Below are 12155 nucleotides of genomic sequence, written 5' to 3' on the forward strand. Positions count from 1 at the left end.
CAAACTCCTTTCCGACTCTCGTGGCGAAGACGTTGGTGTCTTCTTCAGAGTCGGTTAAGGCAGTCATCGTCGCGTCGTCTGTATCCAGGATGGCGGTGACCGCGTTGCAATGTTTCCTCTTAGCCTCCTTGGAAGGCTGTGCGGTCCACTGCTCGTCGTCGAGGAGGCCCGGATGGACCCACATCACTTGCCCTGATGGCAGAGTTTGTGGAACCAAACCCTTCTCCCGCTGGTTATGAGGATCGTCGTTAGTGATCTTCAAAACCGCCTTGGGGATAGGAATTATCCCCGCCAGAGCTTGAACCTCCGGGAGACCCGTCCCAAAGCTCAAAGTGACCATGTTCGCCGTCACCTGCTTTTGGACCTTCTCTTTCTTCAAGACCCCCGCGTCGTAGAGGGCCTGGAGTTTGTCCTTGAGGACGTAGCACTTGGTTGTGTGATGCCCAAGGAACCTATGATATGCACAGTAACTTGGGTCACCGGTTTTGTCCGCCTCCTCCGGTTTGGCGGCTTCTGGCAACTTAATTCGCCCACTCTTGAGTAGAGTGTCGAGAGTCGCCACTACCTGGTCTTCTTTGAAATCATATTGCCGCTGGGGGCGTGGTTCAAATTGCCTGGGTTTCGGCTTTTGAACGAACTTTGGCGCCGCGGCAGAGTCTACGGCCATAGCCTCTTTTCCCTTCGATCGAGGAGGGTTCTTTGGCGCCGCTGGTTCTGCTGCTCCCTTTTTGGACTGTGGCTCTTCGGCCTCCAGCCTCTTGATCATATTTTCAACTTGCTCGCCTTGGCGAACAAGTTCCTTCCAAGTCCGGGTTTCAACTGCCCCTATTTTGGACAGGATGTGGATCGACAGATTGTTGCGGCACATCTCGATCAGCATCGCCTCGGAAACTTGGTCTCGACAGTGGACTGATCGATTTCGAAATCTCTTTACGAAGTCGTTAACTGACTCCGACTTACGCTGCTTCTCAGCGAGGAGAGTGGCCATTGACACTTCCGTGTCGTCGTCGAAGAAGCGGGCGAGGAAGAGCTTTTCGACGTCGGCCCATGCCTTGATGGAGCCAGGCTCCAGTTTGCGGAACCACTCAAAGGCCACCCCCTTGAGGGTACCTATGAACAGTCGAGTGAGAATGGCGTCATTCCCGGTAAGGAATCCGGTTTGCGCCATAAAATAATAGATGTGCTGCGAGGGTGACCCCTTGCCATCAAACTGTACCAACGTACCACCCCCAGCTTGTTCATGTTTTGCTGAAGCTTCAGCGCGTTCAGTTGGTCCTGGAACTCGTCGAATCTTTTGTCACGGGTGCTATCCGCGGTGTGCGACGTTCCTATCGATGTTTTGGAGGAGTAATCGGATTGTCGATCATCCTCCGTCTCAGCCGCTGGACGGTGAGGTGGTACCCATTCTTTATCCCTAGTCTGCCGGGGCAAGGGACGTTGGGTTCCCTTCTTTTTCTTCTTGCTCAGCAGTTGCTCCATCATCTCTCTTAGAGAGTCGATGGTCGCCTGCTGTGCCTCCAACTTTTGAGCCATTGTCTGCTCGTGGTTGGTATCGGTCATGTGCGCCCTCGCCTGCGCGTCTTGACTTGAGCGCGAGGTCTGGGATGTGGCCGCCGCCGAATGAACCTCATCTTCGCCGCAGGAGGGAGGTATTAGGGTGGAATAGTCAAACCCAATACTTACCCCCCGGCGACTACGGGTTCGCTGGAATATGCCTTCCTGCCGGCGTCGGGCAGACCGGGTGTTAGGTCTTAAGACGGAGTCCGAGTCTGGCGAGTCGGAGAGTACCGCCTTCCCTTTATCCGTCATGTTGACTGTGGCGGATGAGAGTTCCAGGTCGTCAGCAGCGCGTCTTTTCTGGTGACGGCGCCTTCGACGGGAGGGCCTCGGTCGAGAGGCCTGTTGAGAAAGCCTCTCAAATACCGAAGGTTTCGCCGTTCCAACGCATTGGCAGTCGGCGAGGACCGTGTGGATGAGTCTCTCGCAATGACACTGAGGATTCGCCTCGTGAATAGTGCGTTTGCGAGTCAAGAATTCTCTGAGGTCTTCTACGGGTGGTTGGTGACAACCCCGGGCCTCAGAAGAGTCGCTCTGGTGAGCTGACGAGAGATTTTTGGGCGCTCTCTCTGGCGCGTGTTGGGTGGAACGCCTTGGTGTTGGAGTCAGGCGATCTCGCCTTGACTGGCGAGTCTTCGCGTTTGAGCGAATTCCAGTATGTGGGCGAGTTTCGACCCCGTGTTTAGAAGAGCGGGTTCGGGAGGAACCGCCTATTTCCTTTCCTTTACGTTTATCCGCCAAATGATTATGGCGAGGCTCGCCAGCCTTCGAGGATTCGCCTACTTGGGTAAGCTCGTATGCTCGGTGTGGTTTGTTCGCATCAGGGATATGACCTGAGAAGCGAAGTCCTCCTGAGCGGATGGCTCTGCTGTCCTCGGTTGACGCTCCTGATTTGGAGGGCCTTCTGAGGTCGGGCAGCTTGCCTTCCCGTCTAGTGTTTCTCGGGCCTGTGTGATGGTTCAGGCCATTATGAGAAATGGAGGTTTGGACCCCCTGTCTGACGGGTGTTTGCCGTCGCTGTTGGTTAGTTCTCCCAGCGGGGAGAACGTCACCGTGGGTTGTGGCATTGCGGTTTGTGCCGGAGTGAACCGGCGCTTCCTCCGAGGTAGGTGTCTGTGTGGACCGCTTGGCGATCCATCTGGCAGACCCTTGCCTCTTGCGCTCGATCTCTGGCTTGGCCTTGATCGATCGCGAGGGAGTGGGCTCCTCCGATGAGACTCGGTTGGAACCCTCGGGTGCGGAGGCTTTGACCGTCTGAGGTCGGCCTCGGCGCACAGCTCTGTGGCGTTTGCGGGACGCATTGCCACCCGAGGAGGAGGAGGACAAGTATTCTTCGTACTTGGCCTGGTCGAACTCGATTTCGAGGGACTCTACTGTCGTCCCGATAGTAACCTCATCAAACTGAGCCACCACCATTTCACTCGATGAAACAGCTGCTCCCACTGTGGTCGCCATCTTCTGTAGGGTGAAAATTTGATTCTTCCGAAGAAAGGAGTTTCGTTTGTATTTATAAGAAAGCTTATTACAAACTAACAAATCAAATGTTTACAACAGAAGCAGAGGGAAGGCCCTCTTTGTTTTGTGTGGGGACTTTAGGTGGCTATAGGACGCTTCGCTCGATGCTCGGGTCGAGTCTGCTTCCCTTGGACCGTTTGAATGAGGTTGCTGGAGAGCTTCAGTTCGCAGTAGAAGCTCGGGGCAATGGAGTTCGGGTCTGCTTAGTTCGTCGGCGATCGGAGCTCGGAACTAGGCAGCAGTGCTGTAATGCAAGGATTTGCTAACAGCTTGGTCTCAACTCTTTTTTCTCCAAGTTTTGCGACCTCTCTTCCATCGTGCTGGAAGGGGTTTTTAAATGAAAGAAGGACAGCTTGACTTCTCCTTGAATTGTGGGATGTGACCACATCCTCTTCAGAGACGTCTCGCCGTTCCTCGATACCATGAATGGTCATTCCAGGGATTGTGCTTTATGTCCTGTCACCTACGATGGGAAGGCCCATTCTTGTATGTGAGGCAACAAACGACTGCTATCCGAGTGGATTTGACCAGCATTAATGAACCGCATTTATGAGTTCGCAGATCGATGAAGTGTCTGTCCGATCACTTGTACTGTGCGTGACCGCCCGGCGTGCTTTGAGCACGACGCTTTCTCCTTTCCGGTCAGGAGAGGCGGTGAAGTAGGTGTACAGTACTCGAGTGGGTCTAGCCAGCTTGCCGAGTGCCGACGGATCCAGCTCTTGGTTCAGACAGCCGAGGTGAGTCGCATTTATGAATGCTCAGGTTGACTCGACGCCTGTCCAGTCCTTCGCGCTGTGTGCACTGTGGGCGGCCGTTTGACGGTCCTGGGGTACTGTGCTCTCTCTCCCTTCGGGTCGAGAGAGATGGGAAGGTCCATCTCAGCATGTGGGGTAGTGGATACCCAGCTGTACTGACGGTTTTGGGGCTTGCTGGCGGATTCGACTCCGAACTCGGGCAGGCGAGTTGAGCGAAGAGCGAATTTCCGCCATCCTGATCGACCCTAACTCGTGCTGGCGAGTATACCGTTAGGCGAACCTGGACTTGAGTACAGTCGACGTCTACGCGGTTTAGGTGCGTGCCAGAGAACTGGGCGTGCGAGCTCTTCTCGTAGGCAAATTTCCTGTAGACCCATAGAGGTATTTTTTACCGTCTACAAAGACTTATTTATATCGCGCTCTACTTGCCAAAGTAAGATCACAAGGTATGATAGCTCTTGCTACAGCGACATCAGGTGTAGCAGCTGTAATAATGCCTGGTGGAAGAACAGCACACTCAAGATTTAAAATCAAAATCCCAACAACAGATTCATCTATGTGCGGTATATCAAAGCAAGATGGAACATCAAAACTCCTTAGAATAGCTCGTCTAATAATTTGGGACGAGGCTGCTATGGCTAAACGCGTTGCAATTGAAACGTTGGATAGAACACTAAGAGATTTAATGGATAAAGATGAACCATTTGGCGGAAAAGTTATTGTATTTGGTGGTGATTTCAGACAAGTTTTACCAGTGGTGCCTCGCTCAACAAGATCACAAACTATCAAAGAAAGTTTAGTAAGCTCACATTTATGGAGAAAAATGATCAAACTACAACTTTCAAAAAATATGAGAGCAAAATCAGACACAGCATTCAGTGAATTTCTTCTTAGAATTGGGAATGGAGATGAACCAACAGTAACAGAGGATCTTATAAAACTGCCTACTGCAATGTTGATCAAGAATCAAGGTGATGAATTACCGGAAGATTCTCTCATAAATTCAATTTTTCCATCTTTAGCTGAAAATTTCACGTCCATTGACTATATGAAAGATAGAGCTATCCTTGCAACAAAAAATGAATATGTTGACATGTTAAATGATAGACTAATAAAAAGGTTTCCAGGAGAAGGAAAAGAATTCTATAGCTTTGATGAAGCAGTTGATGACACTAATCATCATTACCAAGAAGAATTTTTGAACACTCTGCTCCCTAATGGACTACCGCCACACAAGCTACTGTTGAAAAAATATTGTCCAATTATTTTACTAAGGAACTTGGATCCAACTAATGGACTATGCAATGGTACAAGAATGGTATGTCAAGATTTTAACTCCAATATAATTCAAGCTAAAATCACAATGGGACAACATGCTGGGAAAGAAGTTTTCTTGCCAAGAATACCATTAAAATCACAATGGGACAACATGCTGGGAAAGAAGTTTTCTTGCCAAGAATACCATTGTCACCAGCAGAAGATGAAGGATTACCATTCAAGTTCAAACGCAAACAATTTCCCATAAGATTATGTTTTGCAATGACAATTAATAAATCCCAAGGGCAAACAATACCTAACGTAGGTATTTATCTACCTGAACCAGTGTTCTCTCATGGACAATTATATGTTGCTTTATCGCGGGGTACTTCCATGATGACAACCAAGGTCTTAATAAGATCAGATGGAAAATGTGCAGAAGAGGGACAATACACAAAAAATGTTGTATACAAGGAAGTTCTCCATCCAAACGACCACAAGGAATAATTCATATGACCAATAACATTTTTGAAGGTTAGTAATTTATTATATAATAAGTAGATGCAATTTTTATTAAAGTTTTATTCTTAAAATTATTTAAAAAACTTACAATTCATTATTAGATCATTCAATCATTTCATTCAAATTAATGTACTAATTAAAATTAACATAACTTTAAACATTGTAAATAAAATTATTAATTAATAAATTCAAATTACTATAAATAGTTTCACATCTTTGATATAGAAATAGTCTCATTTAATTTTCTTTTGAGTTTATTTAGTACTTCAAATGCTTTGTTATTTACATATAACAAACTATTCAAAATCTTGCAGGAACGATGGCATCCACTAACGAAGCAACAATTCCACACATCCACATACGCCAACTAAAAAAATTTCAAAGAGATTGGACTATTCTTGTTGTTATCCTAAGAACTATCGAGTCATCTTATGAGAACAACAAAGGATCAGGAAAACTACTCAAATTAATTTTTGCAGACTCAGAGGTAATGTAGCAAAATTCTACATGCTATAATTCTATTGATATTTGTTGATACTTATTCTTAAATAAAGTAATACATACAATTTTCAAGTACAATATGCATAACTTTTTATCATGCTATAGCAATCGTTATTTTAAATCTATGCAAAGCCTTCTCAAATTTTTATAAATTTATAATAATTATATTATAATTGTTGATGCTTATTCTTATATTAAATATTATCACCTTACTATGTTTATTAAATAGTTAAGCAACATGTAATTCATTTTTTACAAAGAGCTAATCCATAAAAACGATTAAATTTGTTACTTGACTTTATATAAATAAGGTTAGTTTTGTTGATGACTTAAAATGTAATTTTTTTCCCAAAATTAATGGATATATTTCAATCAAACCTAGGGAATTTTTATTTAAAAGTTTCCCACATAGATATGGTTATTGATATTTGTTGATATTTGTGAGATAATATTAGTAATATTTGCAGGGGAAAAAAATACAAGGTGTTATGTTTGGAGAAACTATTGAAATGTATAAGCACATGCTTCAGAAGAATAATGTTCTTTACATCTCAAATGGAGAGGTCAAACCAATAAACCCGCTTTATGGAAATGTACATGAGTCAATTGAGTTGACATTGACTAAAAACATTTCTATCAAAGAGTCAAAAGCAGAATTTCAATTTGATAAGGTATTGAATAACTTTATCTCAATCAAAGACGCAATTTCCAACGAGGATACAAGGAATATAAGTAAGTATTTGTAAACATCTTTAATTTTTAATTTATAAATTTATAAAATAATTTTTAACTTATTATAAATTAATGTGCAGATGTTCTTGCAATGATAGCAAATGTCAAGCCTATGATCAAGTACGTTACAAGATATAATAAGGCAGACACAAGGCGGGACATCATTATAGTAGACAAAGAGTATACACACATGCTTTAATTTCACAATAAATTATTTATTCAAAATTTAACATATTAACCTAAAATTGTCTAACTTCTCTTATACAGTGACATAACAGTGTCTGTAACTTTATTCGGAGATTTAGCGGTCAATGAAGGCTCAATGATTGAAGGAAATATGCATGAGACAACTATAATAGCGCTATCAGATTTCAAAATATCATTGTACAAAGGTATCATTTTTTAAATTGAATTGTAGATATAATTATCAAATAATATCAAATTCTAATTATAACTATTATATATGCAGGAGAGTTGTGCTTGACTTCACAAATTGCATCAACATTATTTATCAACCCCGATATACAACTTGCTAAGGACATGCGAGAATGGTAATTCAAATAAAAAAGGTAACTTAATAAATTAAAATTTAAATATTTTTCAAATTATATGCAGGGCTCTTTCAAAAGAAAAGATCAAGACTAATGGTGCTCCGTCAAGGCTATTTAAAAATGCAACGGAAATGAATATTGGTGACATTATGCAAGCTTCACAAGACTCATCAAAGGTATGATATTAAAATTCATACTATAAATTAGTCATGAATCAAGAGCTTAAGTTTTAAAAAAAATAAAATAAATGGATATTGTTTCATTGATGATTCAAATAAATTTAGAATTATTACTTTTGCATTAATTTTTATAAAATACATTGTTTACTATATTTTTTTATATTATTTTAAAATTTATAATTTATTTATCTAAATATATGTAAACTACAATTATAACTAACTAAATTTTTACAAATCTACAGGCTAAATATGGCAGCTTTATTGGAAAAATAAGTAATATCTTAAATAGACATGAGGCTTGGTACTACTCATGCACAGGCTGCAATAAAAAGGTTGACAAAAATATTTATGACAAATGTCAAAATTGTCAAAAGAACAATGAAGACAGTATACCAAGGTAAAGTACTATCAATTTCTCATGAAATAAAATTATAAAGATTAAATATATAAAAATCATCTTATGCACAATATAATACAAAATGTAGATATGTTGTCAAAATCATAGTGGAAGACGAAAAAGACAGTGCAAGAGTCACACTTTTTGACGCAGCAGAAACATTGATAGGATGCGATGCTCAAAAATTCTTGGATGATATAAAAGAGGTAAATTCTAACTTTATTACATTTTATACATATAAAACAATATATTTCATGTATAAGATATTAATTTTTTCCTCATTAAAACAGAAAAAAAATCAGAGTTCATTCTTTCAAAAGTTTGTTCTCAACATCGGAAAGACATACAAGTTCCTTGTAAAGTTGGATGAGAAGTCAAAGGATGAACGTGCACAAGTTGTAAAGTTGGATGAGAAGTCAAAGGATGAACGTGCACAAGGAAAGATAATAGCACAAGAAATCCAAAACCAAGAGGACATCACAATCAACATTGAAGATGATGATTCATTTCTGGAATTACCAAAAAAGAAGATCAAGGTGGAAAAGGATTGATCAAAGGCCAACAAAAAATAAACATTAATGTTTTTTATTTTTAATTACATTTACAAATTTGTTAAAGGATTTTACATGTGCTTTTCATAGGCTTTTTAACTTTATTAATTGATGAGTTAAATTTGTTAGGACAATTTATGATTTATACGCATATGCTCATATAGTTGTTTGATAAATATTGCATGCTTTGATTGTTATTGCAGTTATTAACTTAAATTTAACATTTAATTATATGAATCAAAATACATATTCATAGAATAGTTCACTTTATTAATTTAAATTTTCATGTCAACTATTTTTAACTTATCTATACTGCACAAAATATATTGTCGATGAGTCGTTTGCAAGAAAAATGATGACCAAGCACAGCTTCCTGAACCTGTTGAGAGGAAACAATAGCTTTCTTTAGAGAAGGTAGCTAATTTCACAAAATTGTTATTCTAATTTATTTCTTTAAGTAGTCAAAATTTATTTATATCTATTTTTTTACATGTCCAGGTTCTCAGTGTTTTTTAAAAGAATAATCAATGAAGATTGCCTACTACTAGATTTCATACCAAAAATTGATCGTCTGGATAGGATGATATTACAACTTTAATCATGGCAGGTAAATATCAAATTGAATTTCAAAAATTTGTATATCTAATCATATTTCTTCTTAAATAGATAAATGGTTAATTAATAAAATCAATATATCTGCAGTTATCTCATCTAACAAGTGTGCTGAGCAAATACAATTCATAGAATAGCGGCATTCTATACCTATGTCTTCAGAGCCTTCAGCAAAATACAGATATCAAGTCATTGATCAGAAACATCCTCCTTATGACAAACAATAAGTTAGCCTTCAATCAATGCAAGCAACTACACCTCCACTGTCATCAGCTCGTCCTCAAGGTAACTGATTTCTTTAAGGAGCAGCACTGTACAAATTATGAACTTTACAAAGGAAAGACTTAAGAAATAACCTCTCAAATTTATTGCTAAAGCTGGATCTCCGAATTAAGATACCCTAGGATAATGGAGATGTTTTTCAGATTTAACACCACCTTTTGTATGCCTATGATGTCAACATTTAGAAGCTTAAACATGCTTATTTCCTACTTTTTCAACTGTGACTAGGTCATTATAATTAAGAATGATGTTAAAAGTTAATCTTCAATAAAGTTGAACGGTGGCCGGAATGTCATTCTGTGCATGTGAAAAACCAGAGATTTCTATTTTTATGAACTGATATTTAAAACTGTCTCATATTCAAGCAAAAGTTAGGTTCTTGATTGCCCTTATATTGTATGTTTGCCTTGTGATGAAAGTTGAGTTCTTGATTGCCCTTATATTGTAGGTTTGCTTTGTGATTCTTTGGGCAATTTTTGTTGTTTTTTCAGATTGGATTGAGGAAGGGCTCACGTTCTTTTCAGGAGGCACATGATGCTGGATTTATTGAAGAGAGTGGAACCTTGGGTGATATCTGGGAAACTGTCTCAGGCAGGGACCTTGTGCTATTACTGATTTCAGATGCTGCACAGGTTAGTAGATAATAAATAATAAACGTGGTTAATTTTGAAGTTCATCTGTACCTTCTGCATGTAATGTTTTGAGTAAATTTACTTTCTTTGTTATATGTCAAGTCAGGAACTTAGATTAGTTTAACTCTTCTTGTAAGAAATAAACTTCTTCCAGACCTATGTTCAGCATATTCCTTCAAGATCGTAACATGTCGAGTAAGGAACTTAGTGATTAATAATTTCTTTTTAGTCATGTCTAAAGGCTATTGAGTTTTAGTGCTTTTCTCATTTTCCATCTCTAGGTCTTCAGTTCTTTATCCGTAAATCTGATTTACATTTTTCTTTAAGCTTTTAATATAGGGCCAATGATTTGTACAGTATTTCTTTCCTTTTTTTTTGACAGCTTTTCCTTTATGGCGTTTTCGTTACTCTGTCTGTTCCTTAATAGAATTGTGGATATTAGTAAATAAACAAATCTTTTTTTAAAACACTCTGTGTGTTCCTTGCTATAATTGTGGATATTAGTAAATAAACAAATCTTTTTGTACAACAGGGTAAACTGTAAACCTTACTTTTCATGCGGTTTGTATGTAGAAGATATTATGGTTGTACTAACCCCTCATATGCATTTACAACCCTCCCAAAAGGTAAAACCTTCTCCTACGGCTTGGATTTGAAAGTGAAATAGATGGTACTAACTCTTCTCTGTGGGTGCATAATCCTTCAAGACCAGAAACAGATGTTGTTGTCAACCCGAATTCTTTCTTTCATTGTCTTGGACTATTTCCATTACTCCCCAATGCACATATCCTCATCTACATCTTTTCATATGAGGGTCCAACGTGATATCACAGATACACAAATGTTCATCGTGTTGTTGTATGTTTTTCCTAAAATACAAATGAGTGCAATGGACAGGAGTATGTTAGAAGTTACATTCAACTTATGTCATAAACTTTTAGTGGATGATTAAGTTCATCGTCTTCGATGTTCCACTAGAAACTGCAAGAGAGGATTCAAATTTGTTGAAATTTGAGTAAGTTCATCTGACGTCAAGTCAATACTTTTCCTTTAAACAACACTTGCTAAATTTTGTTAACAATTAGAACTGTTTAACCTAATTAATTTCTTGCGGTCAGTTGCAATTTTAAGTTCATGTATTGTTTTATGTTTCATAAATGTATCATCAAACATTTGAAAACATTTTACATTTGAAAACATTTTACATCTAAAATGGTCAGTTGCTTTAGGTTCTCCCTTTACATTTGCCACTACCTTAGAGCAACAGTATAAGAGAGACATCTTCGGAGAGCGAGGTGAGCACAGTGGCATTCAATATTTATCTCTTATTTAACTATGCTGCATGTGCTGAGTACTTACTGCTCAGGTATTTTGCTTGGTGTTGTTCATGGAATTGTGGAGTTTTTATTCAGAAGATACACAAAGAATGGAATGACAGAGGAACTTGCTTACAAAAACAATGTTGAGTGCATTACTGGGATTATATCAAGGACCATTTAGACAAAGGTACAACTAATTTATAGTTTAAGTTTATCATATTACATGATCTGACTTATGAAAGTGACCTATCCATTAAGGGCATGCTTTCTGTGTACAATTAGTTCTCCGAGGAGGGGAATAAAAAATTTAATGCTGCATATAGTGCATCATACTATCCTTGCATGGATATATTGTACGAGTGCTATGAGGATGTTGCTTCTGGAAGTGAGAGTCATAGTGTTGTATTGGCTGGGCTACGATTCCACGTAATTTCTTAGATTTGATCTATAATTGTATCTCCCTGCGATCCATTGATCATGAGGTTATCTTTGATGTTCAGTCTATTAAAAGATAATAACCAAGTGAAGATTCTCAATTTGCTAGGAAGAATTACATTCCAGGTGGTTTTGTAAAATGCAAATTTGATGCCTTTAGAGATTAGTAAGTTTTAGAAATAGTTGACAGAGAAAACACCATTACATTAAAGATACCATCAATATCATTATAAATTATTCAAGTTGTATTCAACTTCTAGAGAGGTTAACTATTTTACATGCAAATTTTCATAAATAATAATATATGGCTAGGAGGAATTTACTGGAAGTTTCTGAAGGTGTATCCTGTGTCTCTATG

The 12155-nt window shown here is 39.0% G+C and overlaps 1 protein-coding gene and 2 long non-coding RNA genes across 3 annotated transcripts; all 3 read left to right on the forward strand.

The window, feature by feature from the left end:
- LOC109821870 (ATP-dependent DNA helicase PIF1-like) lies at nucleotides 4276-5352 on the forward strand. The gene has a single exon (XM_020388024.1). The coding sequence runs from the start codon at nucleotides 4276-4278 to the stop codon at nucleotides 5350-5352; it is 1077 nt and encodes a 358-aa protein (XP_020243613.1).
- Nucleotides 7307-7506, forward strand: LOC109851444. Its single transcript, XR_002249831.1, has 2 exons — nucleotides 7307-7390; nucleotides 7455-7506. It is a non-coding gene; the product is annotated as an uncharacterized LOC109851444 (long non-coding RNA).
- On the forward strand, nucleotides 8390-9315 carry LOC109822430. The gene is made up of 3 exons (XR_002242120.1): nucleotides 8390-8931; nucleotides 9016-9124; nucleotides 9220-9315. It is a non-coding gene; the product is annotated as an uncharacterized LOC109822430 (long non-coding RNA).

This window comes from Asparagus officinalis, chromosome 8, assembly GCF_001876935.1.
Source record: "Asparagus officinalis chromosome 8, Aspof.V1, whole genome shotgun sequence".
Classification (NCBI taxonomy): Eukaryota; Viridiplantae; Streptophyta; class Magnoliopsida; order Asparagales; family Asparagaceae; genus Asparagus; species Asparagus officinalis.

Excerpts from the sequence above, each read along its gene's own strand:
- LOC109821870 (XM_020388024.1), top strand. The coding sequence starts at position 4,276 with ATGATAGCTCTTGCTACAGCGACATCAGGTGTAGCAGCTGTAATAATG.